The sequence below is a fragment of the Oreochromis niloticus genome, linkage group LG7 (assembly GCF_001858045.2).
Source record: "Oreochromis niloticus isolate F11D_XX linkage group LG7, O_niloticus_UMD_NMBU, whole genome shotgun sequence".
Taxonomy (NCBI): domain Eukaryota; kingdom Metazoa; phylum Chordata; class Actinopteri; order Cichliformes; family Cichlidae; genus Oreochromis; species Oreochromis niloticus.
Genome location: NC_031972.2, coordinates 18,127,067 through 18,148,345, shown reverse-complemented (window position 1 = coordinate 18,148,345; position 21,279 = coordinate 18,127,067). Strand labels below are relative to the sequence as shown.

The window sequence follows — 21,279 nt, the reverse complement described above, 5'->3', positions numbered from 1 at the left end:
TACAGAAGATGCTCTTAGGCAACTGGGACTGTAAGGGTTTGTTTTGGGGGGTTTTAAAAAAAAATCCTGCTGTTCAAGGTCACTTTTCCTCTACTTTAATATTTTCCTAATTAATAATTTCTTATTTTACATTTTGAAAGTCACAGCTCTTCAATATGTGAACCCTAATTCTCAGCTAAGAGCTTCTCACCACACATTGCATTCAAGGATAAATTACAGGTTGAGCACAGTATGTGGAGGTGAGAGTTCAGAAGACTCAGTTGGACTTACTGCAGCATTAGTACCCTGTATGTTGTCTATTCAAAGCATTTTGGCTAGGATGGACAGATTTTTTTTTTTAATTCCAAAATTCAGTACTTGTTTTTTTTTTTCTCCTGCAGTCCATATTACGGTGTACAATCCATTTTTTAAAGGATGATTTAGATAGATAGATAGATAGATAGATAGATAGATAGATAGATAGATAGATTGATAGATTTTTGTTTCCCTGGATGTCATTGCTCGTAACATTTGCCTGCTTTTTAACGGTCCTTTTCTTTTTTTTTGTATATTTCCAAGCATTAGATGCCATATAGCCTTTACAGGCATCCGCTGAGGAATCAGTTGTTTTCATAATGGTGCATACAGAAGCATGGCTTTAGGGACTGTGATCACTTTCTGTTATGGGATTAAGTTGCAGCATATTCTCTCCTCTGTAACACAACAGTTTTAAGTCACAACTGACTGCAGAGAGGACGCTATATATATATATGTTACCTTGGCGGTCCAAACCCTGGCTTCCTGTGTGAGGTTCCTTTGCATACTCTAGCTTCCTCTCACAGTCCAAGGACATGCATGTTGGGTTAATTGGTGACTCTAAATTGGCTCAGGATGTGAGGTAGATAAAGTGTTTTAAGTAAGAAAAGTATAAAGTGCTTGAAAGCACTGTACACATGTATGGTCTAAAACACTTTGAGTGGTCAGTAAGACTGAAACTGTTATATAAACATGAGTGCGTCACAGTAGAATAAGTTTTTGAAATTACAGCAGTATTCCAGTTTGCAGAGTGCAGCAGTGTTACATGGAATCATAATGCTCCTCACAGTGATTCAGTGAACATTAACAGTTATTTCACTTGTATGCTTGCAATGAAAACAGCTGGACACTATGTTACTGTTTCCAGAATATCACGTTTTATTGGTCTGTGGAAATTGGATTTTATCCATTTATTTACACTGATAACAAGATAATAAATCCACTGTCAGAAGAAAACATCTACATCCCTAGTAAGATGATTAAGTATAACTTGCTTAATAACCAGATTAAAATTGGTCAGATTTGGTTTCTAGCTTTCATTATTACTGTAGTATCATAAGTAATAAGCAAAGCATCCCTTTATAAATGATCGTACACATTTAGCAGATCTAAAAGAGCAAAATGAACTAAAAGTTAGTTATCAATTTTAACAGTGCGGTGTTTGAAGTCTTTGTTATAACAAAATCGTTACACATAATTAGAAAATGTCATCTTCTTAATCACTATACAAAGGTAAAAACAGAGGTAATGAGGTTATTAAGATTAATACTGAGACTTTTACTCTTTATATTGAAAAAGGTCATCTCTGGCTGACCAGGGTCTCTTTAACACGAAGCAATCCGTCTGACCTTTTCCAGGTTTTTATCTTTTTTCCATGTAGTTGCGGACAGACTTGTCAAAGACTGCCACGAAGAAATCAGCATCTTCCTTTGTGATGCACATGGGCGGTTTGATGCGGAAGGTCTAAAAGAGTGATACAAGCAGAACAACAGAGATTATGTAGGATCAATGACTTACACTGTTAACAGGAAAACACAAGACTATTTCACTCATCCACTCATAATAATGTTATAGGTTTGGAACAGTAGACACCGTTGTATTGAATTATCCATCATTTGGGGGGTGGGGGGCATACAGAAAAGAAAAAAATACTTTGGCCATTTTGAGGCTATCACTGATCTCACAGAGGCCCTGTAATAAACTTATGTTAGGTAACACAATGGGCTTCTATATGCCTGTGCAAATGTTCCTCTAAAATCATCATTCGTTCTCTGCTCATTGTAATGGTGTTTGCAATTAGAAGGAAGCCAATGTGCTTTTCTCTGAAAGAAAAACATTAGAAATTGTCCCAATACTTTAGATATAAAAATACATTTTAGGTGAACCAAATGGCTTATACACAGCAATTTCTCTTTTTCAGTTAACATCAAGTTAAGAAGTGCAAACAGGGTCCTGCAGGGTTCTGGACTATTAAAACATCATGATTCTTTCTCCTTTATGAAAATAATCAGTGTTCTGCTACCACAAAAAATACCTGCAGCATGTTGTTTTCTAAAGCCATAAATAGAAGAACTAAATAGCAGAGTTGACATCACAATGTCTCAATAATGTATGATGAGCAGAGCTGGAGGCACAATTACAGATAGAGAAATGAAGAATTCCCAAACCAATATTTTCTGTAATTAAATGTATTATCAAAGTGAGCTACTGCTCAGACGTCTATTTTAGATCCAAGGTAAAAAAGAAAGTAAGCAAAATGACAAGTGTGCTTGAATTGTAGAAAACAACTAGGTTTGTGCTGAAGACACAGCATGTATCGATGCCACACTGCAGTCTAGCACAAAAATGAGTATACAGAAGGATAGAGGGTGAGTGAAATTACCTGTCCATATATTGCTCCTTTCCCAATCAGGACTCCCATGTCCTTGACATCCTCAAAAATCTCAGCCATTGCCTCAGGGGGTAGCGGATCTCGGCTGGCCTACACATAACAGACAAAACGGATGTGGGTGGATGTTTTGGTAAGCACAGTAATTTACCCAGCTCAATTACCAGGATAATTTTACCAAATGGCTAGTCCTAAATCACTTTAAACATAGAAGGAGAAATAAATATTTGCCTGGAAAAAATGGTGCATCACTGATAAATTGTATGAGATGTGGTGTGTGACAGTACCCATACAGAGAGGACTGACAAAACGGACGTTTTTCAAACCTTCACTGTAAATATTCCATACGTAACATTCTTTATTCTTTAAAATAAGGACAGAAAACATTGTTCTTTATTCTTTGTATCCATAATCCAACAGTCAACAGTAAATTCTTTGGTTACTAACATTTTTTAAACGTATTCACTTCCACTTTTAAAGGCTGAGCCACATATAGAAACATTATCGAGTCAAAAGGAAAAAGCATTCTTTCTTCTCTTTACTTAAACACTAAACATTACATGTAAAAAAAATAGTATATGTCACATCTGTCCTAAATTAACAGTATAAGTACTTACCAAAAATCTTTTTTTAAATGTTTCTGTAAAAGTTAATCCACCAGTATGTGCAAGCGCTTTAACCAGAATTATATTTTTAATGTTAACATATAATAATTGTTTTTATCCACCAATTTTCAATTTTATAGCTTTATTTAAAAAAGAGAAAAATAATCAAGAAAATTATTATTTTTTGATTAAGATGCCAAATTACAGTTATTTACTTGGATTCCTGAGCAAAATAGTAGTTTTTAGTGGTTGGATGTTATGCTTAATTAATTTCTGACTGCCAGTGTGCCAGGTCAAATTTAGGTATTGAAAACCTGAAATCATTATTGTTTAAAATGGTAAACCGCTGAGAACCCGCTGAAAAGGAAAGCATTTGTATGAAAACACTCTGTGATGCTGCATGGTCTTTGAGACAAATAGGGCAAGACATAAAGTGTTCTCACAGAGCGATCAAGTGTGCTTTGGAGGCGGAAAACAAAATCAGAAAACAAAAGCTGACTGAAGCAGATGTCAGACACCTCAAGGTTTTAATTACTAGAGACAGAAAGAAGACCACTGCTGATCTTCAGACAGAGATAAGCTTCTAAATCAGAGTCTGAGAGGTGCTCCAGTATGACCACAAGCAAAGGACTCAATGAGTAAGGCTTAAAGGGAAGAATAGCTGTTAATAAGACCTTATTCAGACTTCCAAACATCTCAGAACACCTCAGAATTGCCAGGAAGCACAAACACTGAGCTGCAAATGACTGGAAGAAGGAAGTCTAGACACAGAAATCCAAGTTTGAACTTTTTGGTCAACATTGTCATTTTTACATTTGCAGAAAAACTAGCAAATGTTTTGATGCCAGATCCATTGCACCCACAGTGCAGATTCCATTATGGCACGAGGTTCTGAGAATGCCACAGGCAAATTAGTTGTCAAGGGGTGTGTGTGGATGAGAGGAAGAGAGAACCCAAACGCAGGAATCGCAGGTAGGTGAGGACTGGTGATTCATATTAGACAACGGAGGAATGAACAGAACATGAGATGGCAGACTGACTAGACGACTGAAAGACTGGCTGAATGACTGAATGGCTGACTGAGCTGAAAGCACACACAGCAACGACAACAACAATGACAAAACACTGAACTGATGAAACTGAAGAACTTAAATACACAGGCTGAATGATTAGTGATTAGAGACCAGTGAGTGAACAGCTGAGCTTAATCTGACTAATGACACATGGAAGTAACTGGAACAGCAAAACAGGAAATGAGAACGAGTGACAAAATAAACTGAACATGAACAAACTGAAAACACTGGGTGAACCACCCAGGAACCCTGACATTAGTGAATCACAAACAAGATCTACCTCAACATCCCGGAATCCCTTCTGGACTGAAACCGATTGGTTGTGGGTTTATATACCAACAAAAGATGATCCCAAACACTCTTCAAAGCTGTGCAAGGACTCTTTGACCAAGAAACAGGAAAAAGGAAGTACTGGAACTGATGGAGTGGCCAAATCAAAGCCTACAATGTACTCAAAGACAGACTCCACAAAAGGTTAATTCAAAGCAGGTCTCTGGGACTAGTTAGAAACTATCTGAAAGTCAATATCAAAAGAGCCTGTCAAACTGCACTTTGACAACGCCAGCAAGAATGCAAGCTGCTCAGTGCCTAAGGGCGTATTACGTCTTTTGGTTATTATATGTAAGTAAGGACTATGTAGTAGTTGTTTGTTGAATAACTAATATAATTTTTAGTTTTAAGCAAGTTTTTTACAGATTTGTAAAAAAAATTTATTTCCTTCTTTCTAACGTGGTCTAATAATCACAGTATATGGTATAAGACTAGAATTTTAAAATAAATTTAACATGTGTCTGTCTGTCTCTGTGGTTGTATGGTCTACCTGTTGAGTCTTGTATCCCCTATTCAGTCATGTCTCTGCATTTCTTTACCTATTCCATGTTTTCTGTTTTGCTTTAATAGTCCCTCATCCTGTGTGTGTGACGCTCCGCATTGCTTCCCTTGGTTTGTTAGTGTATTCTGTTCAGCTGTGTTCCACACTCGTTTTCACTCTGCCCTTATCTCATGTGTCTAATTAAGTCTTCAGTTTTCTTTAGTTTCTGAGGGCAATCTCCCCTCTAGCTGTGTTCTGCATGTCCAGTATTTTCTTTTCAGGGTCCTAGTCTCTGAAGAATTAAATTTCCTGTATTCTGTTTCTCGGAAGTCCAGCAATAAAGTTGCCTTTAAGTTTAGTCCAGTTTCTGAGTCCTACAGTTGGGTCCTAACTCTGCTTGCTTCACACAACAGCTCATGACAACGTACCAAAGTAAGGACACAAATGTCTATGACAAACCCTCTGATAGAGCATACAGACAGGAATTCTTTTCAGCTTTCAAATTAGTGAATGGATTTGAATTCATTTGTTTAACCTTGAATTATGTATGTTGAGAAGACAGACACTGAGTGACTAAATATGGTTCACAACCTGCAGCCATGTTGCAAAAGAAAAAAATATTTAACTAGATGGTTGGTACACAGATAAAAAAATAAATAAATGAATAAAGACGGCAGCAAAAAATAATTAAATAAATAAAATTTTCACTATGTTTTTATATTTGGAATGAAAAGTTCACCCACTTCATTTCTCATTACACTTTTTCTCTTAATGTTTATCCATGTGGTTCATTCCAGAAACTGTGACTCAGTTTCTCAAAACTTCAAACACAAACAAAGAGTTTGCTGCTTTTGTCAAAACCCCACACATCTCTTGCGAAATAAAAAACAGCGCTCAAAAAAACAAAAACACGTCCTCTCTTCTCAAAACGGGTTCCTTCCACAAAAACAATTCACACAGATATTACCTGATGTGTTCTCGCAGACCATCATATAAACACTGATGTGATAAATATAAAACAGTACCATGAAAAGTGCTCATGCATGTTTTGGTTTGGTGAAGTCATGCTACGTATTCAAATGATTTTGTGCACCTATATGCAAAAAAGAAAAAAGAAAAAGAATAATAAAAAAATTACCTATTTAATGTATATATTAAGCAAATTTACTAATTTCACCATGTAATGTAAGTACAATGAGAAACCCTACACAGATCCCAAAGGGTAAGAAATATATGTGTATTACTGCAATACAACGTGTTCAGCTGAACTGACAAAAAAACTGCTGCTACCTCACAGACCCCCCCTCACTCTTCCTCTTTGTTCTTCCTGTTTCAGCTTCTTGCCTAACTCTTGAAGAAATGACTCAAAGCCTCTTTTATACTCTGACACATGATTAAATTGTTCTTACAGTTGAGTTTGCAAAGGTGCAAAAAGAGTTGGACCAATTTCTAAATCAGTGTGTTGCATTTTGAAGGCCAGTGTTCCTACAGGTGAAAGAAAGTGTGCTGAATGATGCACTTTGTGTTCAGAGATTTGCAAGAGTTTGATTTAGAATGACATCTGAGCAAAACAGGTGGAAATGTCAGTAGTAATACATATGTGCTTTTTAACATGGCCTTCATAAATGGTAAGTAAAACCAGACTATTACTGTATTTTATAAATGTGTATCATAGGATATTATAGGATATTCAATCTATTTTCTTTTCTAAAACAAAAGCCTGATTTTTAGAAGCGCGTGAGAACGGCGCAGGATACGTTTCTTCAGAAACACCCGATTTTATAGGTCAAAGGAGTCCTCTAACAAGCACAAGGTGTGTACAGGATTATGGCTGTTTAAATACATGTTTCTTTTTGTTTTGTTTTTAAATTATGTATTAACTGGGCTTTTTCTCCGATTTGCATCCAGGATTAATAAACTGACCAAAAAAACATTCAGACTCTGCGATCACAAGACCAAACCTTACGCCAGGTTTGTATACGAATGTCTGTATACATGTTTCGGAATTTAAAAAAGGTTTAAATAATTACAAATGTTCTATTGCCCACCATTTTTATACCTACAGGCCTGAGACAGAGCACGATGCGTGTGGAGAACTGGGCCCATCCGGAATAACACAGGCCAAACGCTGAGTATACTCATAAAGAAAAAAAGACACGTGTATATTCTGTTTTGAAACGACACAGTGCGTATATATAATGTTTTAACACATGTCTAGGTGTACAGCCAGCACAGCACCCCTTCGCATGATGAGGACAATGACGAGCCCGTGTCATTTCTGGAATATTTACGTCATATAGAACTGCCAGAAGAACAAGACCAAGAACAAGCAACCACAATACAGCCTCTGTGTGACAGTGGAGAGCCAAACCCATTTTTTTCTAACATCTACAGAAGTAGCTCTATGTGGCACACAGCAAGTAGCATTCTCTGATGTTAGCAGATTTGAGAAACACTTAAACGTCAAGATTGTAATCTATTATAACGCTGCAGGGCATAAACGCCTGCATTGTTTTTTCACACATGATGAGCCAAACCGAAACACGCTTATTTTGTATCTGCACATTGGGCATTACCATGAGCATACTGATTGGAAAACCAACAGCTTTTCTCGGGTCAGCCTATGTGTGTAATTTCTGTTACAACACATATGAAGCACCACTATACCACAGCTGTAAATACAGATGTAACGTATGTTTCACACTCTGTCATCAGCACAGGGGACCCAACATGAAATGCAGCGACTGTAACCACATCTGCAAATAACAACAATGTTACCAACAACACAAATTACCAGAAATAAAACACAACATGGTCCCTTGTGATAATATGAAGCACTGCATGGGTTCTGGTATAGTGGTGCTTCATATGTGTTGTAACAGAAATTACACGCATAGGCTGACCCGAGAAAAGCTGTGGGTTTGTCAATCAGTATGCTCATGGTAATGCCCAATGTGCAGATACAAAATAAGCATGTTTCGGTTTGGCTCATCATGTGTGAAAAAACAATGCAGGCATTTACGCCCTGCAGCGTGATAATAGATTACAATCTTGATGTTTAAGTGTTTCTCAAATCTGCTAACATCAGAGAATGCTACTTGCTGTGTGCCACATAGCCCTACTTCCGTAGATGTTAGAAAAAAATGGGTTTGGCTCTCCACTGTCACACAGAGGCTGTATTGCGGTTGCTTGTTCTTGGTCTTGTTCTTCTGGCAGTTCTATATGACGTAAATATTTCAGAAATGACACGGGCTCATCATCATCCTCATCATGCGAAAGGGTGCTGTGCTGGCTGTACAGATAGATATGTGTTAAAACATTATATATTCGCACTGTGTCGTTTCAAAACAGAATATACACGTGTCTTTTTTTCTTTATGAGTATACTCACCGTATGGCCTGTGTTATTCTCCACACGCATCGTGCTCTGTCTCAGGCCTGTAGGTATAAAAATGGTGGGCAATAGAACATTTGTAATTATTTAAACCTTTTTTAAATTCCGAAACATGTATACAGACATTTGTATACAAACCTGGCGTAAGGTTTGGTCTTGTGATCGCAGAGTCTGAATGTTTTTCTGGTCAGTTTATTAATCCTGGATGCAAATTGGAGAAAAACCCAGCTAATACATAATTTAAAAACAAAACAAAAAGAAACATGTATTTAAACATCCATAATCCTGTACACACCTTGTGCTTGTTAGAGGACTCCTTTGACCTATAAAATCGGGTGTTTCTGCAGAAACGTATCCTGCGCCGTTCTCACGCGCTTCTAAAAATCAGGCTTTTGTTTTAGACAAGAAAATAGATTGAATATCCTATAATATCCTATGATACACATTTATAAAATACAGTAATAGTCTGGTTTTACTTACCATTTATGAAGGCCATGTTAAAAAGAACTCTGTTAGTCTTGTTGACCGGAAGAAATGCTCTGCTCCGTAGCGTGTCCTGACACCGAAATGCCGCGACTCTAAAGCACTGAGGATCATTTTATGTGGGCGGGTGTTTCCAAAAACAATAGAGGGCGCCGCTGTGTCTGGGGGTCCCAACATATAAATGATGCACCTGAGGGCTTTTGCCTTTGCTGAGGAATTTCAATCAATAAACCTTTTGTTGAAACAAACGTTGCTATCTACATGGGGCAAAATAAAGAAGGGCACCACGACGCTGCTAGCTAGTTCGGACGATAGAGGGGCGCCGCTGTAACTGCAGTGGTGGTGGTGGTGGGGGGGGGCATAAAAGCACATACGTATCACTACTAACGTCCTTAGAATTTAGCAGTTTTGAGCCATGCTGTCAATCCATTTATGTGCTTCACGTTTTCTGAACTGTGTGCATAGTTTAATTTTGTTGCATGTGTTTGATGGGGAAAAAAATCAATTGGTCCACTGACTGTACAGCAGTGCTACGGTTTGATGGACCTTCGACATCACACTTGTGCTGATTAGAGACAGTGGTGTTATTCTGAACTACCAATCATTTAAATTAAGTCATGGAAATACCTGCTGATTTCTCGCTGTTTGTTTTTTCAGCTAGAAACCGTGGTGTCCGTCCTCCAATCCCGAAAGGCCGAAAACAGAATCGGAACTAACGAGCTGCTCACGATAGGGAGCCAAAATTTCCTTGCAGTCCAATTTCACTGCATATGCACGTGACAAATAAAGGGCTTCTATCTATCAAAATGTATCACTTTCATACACTAAAATTCAATTTCCACATTACAGCCCTTTGACGCCACCTGCAAAGCACAAACGAACAGTGCTGGCGAAGAGAAACGCTGCTCAAAATGACACCATTAACAACACATCAACAGCAAGATATTTTCCAAGCAGAAATCACAAATTCTCTCAAAAATGAAGTCACTGAAATAGAAGAGTCAGCTCCAGGGCAACAGTGAGCAGAGTTTCTGCCACTGTATTGCAAGCTCCAGTAGCCTGAATGGCCTGTTGATTCCCCAGTGAGACAAAGCAAGAGGATTAACAATATTATTTTTTTAGCTAATACATGTACTCTTGCTGCTAGCAGTTTTACATGTTAAAAAAACAGTGTGAAAAAACCTATAGGATGATTGAAAAGAAGGCACTGAGAACCAGGCGTTACAACTGTAAACGATTTTTCCTGAACAGCTGATACCCACCCACCTGTGTTCTTTGCTGTGTGTGAACAACATTAACTTCTTTTGCTTGTATAGGCTGTAAAATGGGAAATAAGCTCCCTGCTTCCTCTCTTTTCTCACCCACTGCATGTACAGAGCTGCAAACACAGCTCTGCTCTGGTCTGTCTGTGCATCACAATACATCTTTTTACAAGCAATTTTTTTCTGGCTGTAGAGTCTGTATTATTTCTTTTCTTTGTTCAATTCTTTCAAATATTAAAGGAAAATAAAAAAAAGTGCATGCACTGCAGCCACAATACTGTCAGACTGGCACAAGTGCTGCAGCTAACGGTTAACTGGGGCACTGCTGGGCAATGGCCCCAGGGAGACACAATGCAAATATGTATTGTATAAACATATGAATAGAATGGGTCACTGCACCTTGTCTCGGACCATTTCCACACCGATCTGCAGGCCTTTTCCACGGACATCACCGATGATCTCATACTTGTCTCTGAGTTTCGCGAGCTCTGTTATCAGATAGGTGCCCACACGAAGGCTGTTCTGCTGGGTGTCGTCCTCTCTGATGGTCTGTTAAGGAAAAATGCAGTTGTTTTTCTGTATTTTAGTGTCGCTGCTGTCACTGTTATTTTGAACAGGCTTCATTGAGAAAAGGTTAAAGAATTCCTACATCAAGCACCGATGAAGCAACAGCACAAGCCAAAGGATTTCCCCCAAAGGTGTTGAAGTGAAGCCCCTTGGAAAAGGAGGCTGCAATTTCTAAGACAAACAAAACAAAACAACAAAAAATGAAAAAACAAATTCAAACTTCCAGCGACTGCTCCGTTTACATTACATCTCAAAATACAAGATACGTAAAATACTTTTGTGAAAAATGAATTCATGTTGAACTCTTTATCAACATGATGCTAGGTCTTTCAGTATTGTTTAACACTAACAATCTAAAACGGATGAAAATGGAAGTCTGATGGTACTTTTCAAGGTAACACCTCAGTCAGACAGCTACTATATGATAAACAAAGAGAGGCTCACATTGAGGCTCAAAGCATTAATAATCCAACAGTACAAGTCTCCCAGGGCTCCAGCAGCATTGTGCTAATGGAACAAGTACTAGAAGCTTTTCTTCTAATCAATCTATGTCTTAGGTATTCAATGCGGAACTATTTTTTCCTCCTTGTCTATTTCCTCAATTTCTTGCTGAGAGCTTGGCTGAAGTGGTGAGTCACAACTGGAGAGTCGATTATTTCATTCACTCACAATTTCAGTAAAAAAATAAAATAAAAAAAAATTCTGGTCTGCTTGTTGCTTGAGAAGGATAAAGTAATTAATAAATAAAAAAAATAAGCTTTTATGGTGTCCTTGTTTTTTTTTGATAATCTATAAATACATATTAAATTGTTGAGTCTTCACATCCAAAAAGCTCCGTCGCTACCTGGCAGAAAGAGACAGATGCTGTCTCACCACGGCCAGTTACATTTTGCCAGTTTAGTAGTGAAAATAATGTATAGTGTAATTAAATGTATTTGTTTATGTTCCTTGAGTATACAAGCAGATCTTCAAACACTCGAGCATATTCTCACCTGGTGTTGTAACAACAGCTCCCATCGGGAATCCATTGCCAATGCCCTTCGCCATTGTAACCATATCAGGAATGACATCGTGGCCTTGGAAACCCCAAAAGTGGCTTCCTGTTCGTCCAAATCCAGTCTGGACCTGCCAGGTGAAAAACAGATGATTAAGTGATTTATTTATTTATTTTTCCCCCTTTTAGGAGTGCTACAGTAATGGAAACACAAAGAAAAAAACACATAAGTGTTCATAAGAATTTAATACCTATTGGGGGTGTTGTAGGAATCTGTAATTTAATCAAGATAATAACACATCTCCCTTCAAACGCTGAGTCTCATTCACTAATCCTAGCCTGCAGCACCTTTGTCTTCCTTCCATATTCAGTGGTGACTCGAACAAAATACTGTCACAGACATACATTTTGGTGACTGTTAAATTATTGCACAGTTTCATTCAGACTGGCTTACCTGTCAGAGAGGAGATAAGGTACATACTGACATATGTGCGTTGAAATGGTCTTAGAGTACATACAAACTAAGTGCACACACAAAGTAATTTGTTGTTTTTGGAGACAGAAATGCACTGCAATAGTGAAAAAACAGGAGAATTTTACAACTGAAGAAAGTGAAACAATAACGCCCACTTCCTCATTGAATTTCCTCAAGACTGAAGGAAAAAATCCAGGGCTGGGGTAGCTAAGGTGGTAAGTTTTGTGTCAAATGGTACATTTGCCATAAACAGTTTGACATGGACAGTTTGACATAAAAAATGATGCAGAAAAAAAGAGCAGAATAAAAGAAAGGAAACAGGTGCCGGACTGCCTGATCTTAGCACAAAATTGATCTGCCACTATTTCAATAAAATCCAATTGATTTTTAATATTAGGAACGAAAAACTGAAATATGATCAGGTCTTCAGTATCAGTCGATCTATTTTGTTCCCATTTGTTCTTCAGTCTATTGCAGGACATGATCAATATTGTGTATCATACTTTTGGTTTTCTGTTGTGTTTGGTTGTTGTATTGAAACAGACTACTCAAAAGTTTTCCTATGAGAACAGGTTTTTCTAAACAAAGTTTATCAGACTAAATCCACCTACTCCTGCATTTGTGTGTAAAACTAGTATGTGTGGTTGAGGCACAGATGTGCAAACATACTGTTTATGCCCACTGACTTGGTAGCTTATGAGTGATTGGCAGTTACTTTCTTATTTTTTAATGCATTTAGGAATATTTTATAACAATGCTTTACCATAAAGCACTTTATTTAAATGGAAGTAACACAGCAGATTCAACACGTGTGGCAGCACATGTACCAATGTGCTTAATCTCCACTTTCGAATAAGCTGTGGCAGGCTTAAAGATTTTGTTTTAAAGAATTTAAAAAACAAACAAAAAACTAACCCAAACAAAACAATGTAGCTAAAACTTTTAATTAGAAAACCTATTTAACATTTGCACCTAACCTCGTCAGCAACGCAGATTCCTCCTTGCTCTCTTACAAGTTTGTAAGCCTCCTTAAGGTAGTTTTTAGGATACTGCACAGCTCCTCCCACTCCCTGTATAAACACACACGTGCACATCCCACTGTCACATCTTAATTAACACAAACACAGCGACCATTCTGAACAAGGTAAAACAACAAACATGGACAGTATGATCACAAAGGCCTGTTCTAAATTAAATCAGAATCCATTCAGTGTAACCACGTGTTTAACCTAAAAAGAAAAAAGGAAATATTTAAAGAAACAGACATGGATAGGAGAATTATATAGAAATATATAATTTATAATATACTCTACAACTGAATAAAGTACCTGAATCGGCTCTCCAAAGAAAGCAGCTATTTTATTTGGGACACTTGTAGCAAATGTCTCTTTCAATTGTGCAATGTACTGTTGATTTGCCATGCAGTGACCTGTGGAGGGGGAACAACACAAAAAACTTTCTTGTCAGTTTAGATGGTTGGCTGATTCAGATACTATTTTGCTGTGACAGATGTTTGGTTTGTGCAAAAATCCATGAAATTGTGCTGACAATGGGACCATTTTCAAGTGGTCTAGTAGAGACAGGTTATAATTAACATTCCTGAAAGTGGTAAAACATTAAAAGAAGTAAATACTCAACAGCTGCCTTGTTTTGGGGGTTATAAGTAATCTGCCCTACTCTGTATTATGAAAGAAGTGAATCGCAACTCAAAAGGAAAACAGAAAATTACAAAAATGAAAGTATATAATTTTGTTTAAATGCATGTTTCAATCAATAATGACCTATGCAAAACAAAGCCCCCCCCAAACACATCTCCTTTTTTCACCTGGATACAGACAGATTATTATAAAAAAAAATTAAAAACATCTCCCTCTTTTATTCTGTTTATTAGAACAGAACAGGTGCATTGGCACTGAGCCACAAGTGCACATGTTTGTGTACCTTGGGCACAAGTGCACTCTCTGATGGTCTGAACGGGGGAGTCTCTGCAGTGGCTTCCTCCCCAAGGCCCTCTGAACACATCGGGACACATGGTCTGTTCATTGGACAGAAATCAGGTCTTCTTATTTCAGTTTAACAGCACAAATAAAGGATCACCAAACTTTATTGCTGCGAATGCATCGGTCGCCTTCAGCCCATTTTAGAATTATATTTAATTAAGTAGATATAAAATGTGCAAATGAATTAGTTTAAATAATGCAAACACATTCAGTGAAAGAATATTACCTTTAATACATTTCAGCCTTAAATGTGTCACTTTAAGCCAATTATTAACCAGATGCCACCTACAAGTTTACTTTGTTAATGTTTCTAAATCATGTTTATCTCGATCAAATGTTTTCTGCTGAGACTGGATTCATCCAGATGGACAACACCCACTATCCATAGGGCACCAGGGATCACTGAAAAGTTTGCTTAGAGTTAAAAATTAAAAAATTTTGACTCACTGCCTTTGGAGTCATCAGTACTCAACCCAACTGAACAACAAGGAGATTTGCATATGAGGTAATATCTTTTTGTGAGTAATGTTAGATTAAAAGTTGAAAAGATTTTCAAGAATTAATGCCAGTGTTTTATTGCAGTTTTTTTCTTTAATTTGTCACTCTTGTTTATATGTGTGTCTATGCACTGAATGGGAAAGCTTCCAGTTTTCAGATACAACAAAGTTTTGGGGTTTTTTGCTGTCTTCTTGTAGTACCTACATTTGTGCAGCCAAAACCACTGGCAACAGGGTATTTATATGCTGCATTGGAAGTGAGGCCAATGGTCTGTGGACTGCCACCATGATATGACCCTCTAGAAGACAAAAATACACATTACTGGCAACAATACCGCAATCCTCAACGTTGTTTTTCATGATTTACTTTAACTCTGTGCTTCTCTTTTCAGTGCCTCCAATCAGATAAAATAACATGAATTAATAGCAGAAAAAGGACAATAGTAAAAACAGTAAGACAATAAAACAAACAAAAACCCGAGGCCGGTAGTACGAAACAAGATTATAGGATTAGCAAAGCTGCTTCAACCTGAGTAATTTCAATGTTACAAAGGTGTGGCATCATGACAACTTATATTTCACGTCTAACTAGATCAACAAATATAAATCAGCCCCTACTGACAGTTCTCTGGAAAATAGCGGCAGCATTGCTGAAGGTTGCCTTCGACCGCTGTGTGTGGCTACAAAAAGGTTTTTATAAATGTCTTAAGCCTTTGTTGTTTCCTTGGGAGCACCTGTGAGAAATATGGCAGCTCCGAAGCAGTCCTATTCCTGCATTTTTCTGTTGGCTGCAAACAATTTAAAATCATTTTTAAGTCTTAAAGATCCCTTGAAACCTTGCATCTCCCTAGCCACTTTGTTAGGTATTCCCGTAACTCCACTGATAAGCGTGCAGACAGCGTGACTTCAATCTGAGCATCAGAATCATAAGGAAACGTGACTTCTAACATGGGGTGGTTGTTGGTGCCACATGGGCGGGTTTAAATATTTCAGAAACTGTTGATCTACTCTGCAGAAAAAAAAAAGAAAATAACCAGTGAGCGGCAGTTCTCTTGGTGAAAATGCATCGTTGATGCCAGAGGTCAGTAACTCAAATAAACACTTATTGCAATCAAGATATGCAGAAGGGCATAAAACACATTCATACAGCATTTATAATACTACACTACTTTCTAGTATAGCCACTCACACTTCTGCTCTTTCTGCAGCTGCTGTGTTTATTTTAGTTTGTATTACATGTTTAACCTCCTTAATATTTCCAATCATGTCAGTTTTATCTTCTTTTGTAAAAATCAGCTGCTACACTGTCAGTAGACCCATCCCTGTTTGTGATTGGTCATTCGCTTCAACACCACCCCCTTCATGCGAAACTCTGGGTCAATAACCACCTTCATGAGATTGATTAGGCTGATTATACTGGGTATGTTGACCCTGCCTCGTAGTAAACAATGGCTATGAATTTTTGTCTGTTAACAGGTTAGTAACCAAAGTTGCCAAAAATCAAACATTTCTACATAATTTACAATTTTCTTTCATCAGGAGGTGAGTGGGATAGATTTGGTATTCATAGAAAGAAGGAAAAATTTAGACCTTAAACTAATTATATCGTAGTTGCCTGTGTGGAGACGAGCCATCAAAATTGCCAGGTCATTGGCTTCCGAGCCACTGTTTGTCAGATATATCACCTGGACAGAGAACAGACCAGCACACTGTTTAATGACAGCATCAGCCCATGATGACAGCTAATTCAATGAAAAACTCAATATCTTACCTTTAGCGGATCTGGGAAGTGGGAGGCTAGTTTTTCACAATACTCATGAAGCGTTGGATAAACATAGATGTTAGTTGTATGCCACAGTTTCTTCAGCTGCTGCTCTGCAGCTGCTGTTACTTTCCTGTCAACAAAGAAGCCATTTCATTTTCTTCGTGACAATATAATATGATGATTTAGTAATTAGAAAAGTACTTCAGCAACTTCCAACAAGTACTTTGCTAAATATGTTAGATTCAGTCATTCAGAGTGTTCGCACCAGTTCTTGTACAGTAACCTTTCTCAACGTAGAACAATGCTTTCATAGTTACTTTAGAGAATTCACAAGCTAACTGGGCTTATAAAACTATAGCGTCTAATCTATAACTTTCATAGCTCACTTGTCTGAAGTGCGGTACACGTTTGTTGTTAGATGCAGACTGACCATTTCTGCAGGGAAAAATCAGTAATTATTGATATTACCAGCTGCTGCTGTCTAATGCAACAGGTGTGAAATAAGATTAAAAATGTCTAGAAACAGCTGGAACCAACAAACTACCTTCGGCTCATGTTAGCATTTAAAAAAAATCTAATTAAAGGCATTACTCATTAACAGATGTACAACAGTGAGGGAAAAAATCAGGTGGAAAGGACGTTGGGGACTTTACATAGGTTCTTTAAAGGCATGAAGAATGTGGAGTTTTTTTAGCGCTTCGTGATTTTTTATGGAGTACATTTTGTGCTGACATGTGGAAAAAAAAGTGATGTTCAGATTGTGTCCAGCAGACAATAAATTAGCTTGGCAAAGAGAAACCAGGAGACAACTGCCAGGCCAAGGACTGGGAGCCGATTGATACTGGGCCATGAGAGTTGAGGCTCGGCTATTTTTTTTTAATCGTTTTTATCGTTAACTCGGTTTCCCTGGGTCTTTTCCCGTGTGTTATGAATAAATCTTGTTTTTTGGTACCGGTACCGGTTTCATTTAGTTGTATTTATCCGCGACACCTTAAAGGGCGGTCCGTGAAAATATTGTCGGACATAAACCGGTTTGTGGCGCAAAAAGGTTGGGGACCACATGTAGGGCATTCTCTAAAACGACCAAGCTACTCGGGATGCTAGAAAGACTGAGGTCTTATTGGAGAGGCTTACAGAATTATTAGCCCCATATTTTTTTTTCAGTATTTCCAGAGTATCTGTTAAATAGAGCAAGGGATTTTTAAGACGAACATCTTTGTTTTATTGTCGATGTTTATATTATTTTACTTTACACATAGAAACAAAATTATTTAACAAAAACCTAAACTATCGGTTTCCAAACTATTAGTCCCCCGATGTTAATAGTCAAACATGTATCATATCTTCTTGGATAACAGCCTGCAGCAGCTTTGTTGTAGTTTTCAACAAATCTCCTGAGAAATCCCAGCCCATTCTTCTTTGACTAATCGCTCAGCCTCCTCTAGATTTTATGGTCAATAGTCAATAACGTTTACTTTGGTCCTCTTAAGGTAGTTCTTCACCAGGAGCCACATCTGATTTGGGTTGTTGTTGTCGTGTTGAAAGACAAACAGCATAATACTCCCGCCACCGTGCTTCACTGTGGGGATGGTGTTTTTGAGTTGTAAAGAACACACATGTCAGGCTGCGTGTTCAGTTTGCATAATCTTTCTCCAGGTTCTCCTGGAGTACTTCAGTCTGCCTTAAAGGCATCTCTACTTGTAGTGATTGTCTTCTTTAAGATTTTATTCTTTAGGTTATTCACTCATGTCTTAGCAGTTGTTCTGGGGTCTTAAGGCACATCTCTCACTAGTTTTATTTCCAGAGTCTTTAAAACCTTTCAATCCTGCCAGGTTTTTTCTCTTTTGTGGGGCTTTTTCTATGAATTCCTTTATGATACTTCTCACTCCAGTTCTTGACACTTTGGGATAACACACTGGGATAACTTGTATTTCTATCTTCTGCTTTGTGAGTGTCAATAATTCTTGAAGTTACAATTCAAGTTACAGCTTAAACCCTTGATCAAATGTTTATATTGTGCATAAATTTGAAGATAACCACGGCTGTAACTGGATTGTTTTAACTCTGAGCATTACAAAGTTAAAGCACATTTTTTAAAATAATTATTTTATTAATTGTTATTATTAAATAATGTATGCTTTCTTAAGAAAATGGGCATGTTTAAAAATGCGTCATTTTAAAATAAAACATGCTTACAATAGTATTGTATGCTGGGTGGAAAGTGGTGCATAAATGTTACAATAACCGACTCATGTCAGTGTCTCTACTTCATCCATAGGATGCCTGTGTTTGTTAAATACTTCTCCATGTGTGGCACAGCAAACTGTAAAGGACCTTACGGATGGCAGTGGCCCACACTGACAGTTGCCACACCAGCAAACAGATCCAGATATCGTCTCCCGTCCACATCCCACAGCCACTGCATGTACCCCTGGTGGATGAACACTGGCTTCTTATAATAAGTAACCTTCATGGTCATGGGGTTGCAGTTCTGTCTGCGGATCTCTATCATACGGTCTTTGGACATACCCTTGATAGAGACAAGTACACAAGATAAGGGTTGCAGAACAGGATGTTTATTTTTTTTGTGACCGAGGTTTGTTACTTACTGGGCTGAAGTGCTCATTTATTCAACCAACTAAGTACTATTATTACTGAAGCGATTACATAATGCAAGGCCAAATGTACCAGCAGGAGTCTGCTCTTACCGTGTATTTTTCTGGATTGAAATTGCACGGGGGCATCTCTGGCACGTCTGTAGAGGTAGGCTTGAAGGCTGATTTCTGACATAATGCTCCTGTAAATTAATTGCAGCGTAAAAACAAAAGAAGAAGAAGGAAAGAACAGCTGGTTGACAACCATCGAGCTCTCTATTTTATCTGGCAGAGGATGATCAAAGCTTTGGGGTGACATTTCAGTGACATTATGTGAAACATCTTTCTGTTGACACAAATGCCAAATATTTAACACCCAATGAGTGTAATTACTAATCATCAACAAAAAAACCCACACACATCAGGTTTAAACTGTGTTTGCTTTTGATGCTACTGGTTTCATTTCATTCACACTTTTCAACAATATTGAAGCCAGGATGGGACCACATTAAGATAACCTTTGACCTCACAGCACACTGATGCAATGCTGCCTGTTTGCTTGTTGTGAAACCAGCAGACATCTACAAATGGCATGGCTGTGACAGATCTTCAAATTGAGATATTATTAAAAGAAAAAAAAAATCATAATCGGTGAATCAATTAACTGAAATACTGACTGGGAAAATGTTAACATTACATAAAGTTATGCCAGCACAGCAGGCCCCTCACCCAAAAACAAAAACAGGTCATGTTTTGTGAACAGTTAATAGCAACAAAACAAAAAGCGTAACACACTTATATAGTGAAGATAAAAGCTGGAGCTGAAGCAGGGAGAACTCACCACTTGCCCGGTGGAAATAGGCCAAACTGGGCCTTGAGAAGGACCCTCGTGTTAAAGCAGCACAGCGTCCGCTTAGACTCGATATAGCTTTATACATGGTGAGCAGGCACTGAGGGGGTACACGTCAAGTGCTCTTCTTCCACCGTGTTGACAGAAAATAGCAGCAGGTAAGGCGGGTACCCGGTTTTCTTTCTCAAAAAAAAAGTGTTTGAAGTGGGCGGTGACGTCCCTCGCGCGCTCACAACGTCATAGTATGTGCCAGCACATTCCTAAACTTGTCCCCCTTAAGATTAGCAATTTATTGGAAAAAAATAGTAACCTCACAAAGTTATGCGCACAAAGAAGATACAGAATATATACTAAATTAGTATCAACAAAAAAGTCTGGTTTAAAAACCGGTTTAAACCGGTTTTTAAACGAGTCCACAAAAAGAGAAGGATCATTTTTATTGTGTGAAAAGGATACACAGTATAAAGATTTTTCATCCTTTTATGTACTTAATGTGTTGTGTACTTTATTTGTGTACACAACAGTCCATTTTTGTTCACAAGTGAGCCAAAAAAACATGATTATTAACCCGAAAAAATCAGAGGAAAACCAATTAATAATTTTCAGATTTCTTTTAAAGTACAAAAAAATTGATTGCTCCAAAAATGTTAAGATTTAAATAAATAGATAAATAACACTTATTTACGGTCTTTTGTCCTGTCTCTCTGTGCTCTCTTCTCTTTCCCTGCACCTACAGCAAGGCAGACGGCTGCCACTTCGGAAAGGAAAAAGGAGTTTTTCTTTCCCACAGTTGCCACGTGCTTGCTCATAGGTGGTCGTCTGATTTTTTCTCTTTAATATTGTGCGCTCTTTACCCTTGAGGAGAATGTTCTTGTGATTTGGTGCCAGATGGTCAATTAACCCTAGAATTGAACTGAAATGAAAAACTGATCAGAAAGTGAGAGGATTGCATAAGTAAAAAATTCATTATCCTTTTTTCTTTTTTGCGTTTTAAATTCACTTGTGTTGCCTGTTTTGTCATGTTATTAATTTTTTTTACATGTTCTAACAATTTTTTAAAGAATCATTGATTATCCCCCAGCCAGTCTTATTGATCACCAGTGGATGTACAAGAACACAGAACCACTTTAGTATTTTGTAACAAACAAAAATTAGATTTTATTTTCCTGTGATTGAAATGTATGAAATTCTTTGATCTTTTCATATGTTGCCACTTCAGTGTAGTAA

General features: G+C 37.7%; 1 protein-coding gene across 1 annotated transcript; it reads right to left on the bottom strand.

Moving 5' to 3' along the window:
• Positions 1–1,149: 1,149 nt before the first annotated feature.
• agxt2 (alanine--glyoxylate aminotransferase 2) lies at positions 1,150–20,220 on the bottom strand. The gene is made up of 14 exons (XM_003451538.5): positions 20,044–20,220; positions 19,317–19,405; positions 18,948–19,138; positions 16,615–16,738; positions 16,434–16,528; positions 15,049–15,142; positions 14,288–14,381; positions 13,675–13,775; positions 13,324–13,416; positions 11,870–12,002; positions 10,960–11,048; positions 10,710–10,859; positions 2,678–2,776; positions 1,150–1,758 (listed from the first exon to the last, which is right to left on the bottom strand). The coding sequence occupies exons 1-14, from the start codon at positions 20,138–20,140 to the stop codon at positions 1,657–1,659; spliced, it is 1,551 nt and encodes a 516-aa protein (XP_003451586.1). The 5' UTR covers positions 20,141–20,220; the 3' UTR covers positions 1,150–1,656.
• Between the last annotated feature and the right edge of the window lie 1,059 nt (positions 20,221–21,279).

What these genes read in the sequence shown, in the direction of transcription:
- agxt2 (XM_003451538.5), bottom strand. Translation starts at nt 20,140, where the DNA reads ATGTATAAAGCTATATCGAGTCTAAGCGGACGCTGTGCTGCTTTAACA. An exon ending in AGAGTGCACTTGTGCCCAAG is followed by an intron (nt 13,776 to 14,287) that starts GTACACAAACAT and finishes CCCCCTCCACAG; the next exon opens with GTCACTGCATGGCAAATCAA. An exon ending in TGGAAATGGTCCGAGACAAG is followed by an intron (nt 2,777 to 10,709) that starts GTGCAGTGACCC and finishes TGTTATGTGTAG; the next exon opens with GCCAGCCGAGATCCGCTACC.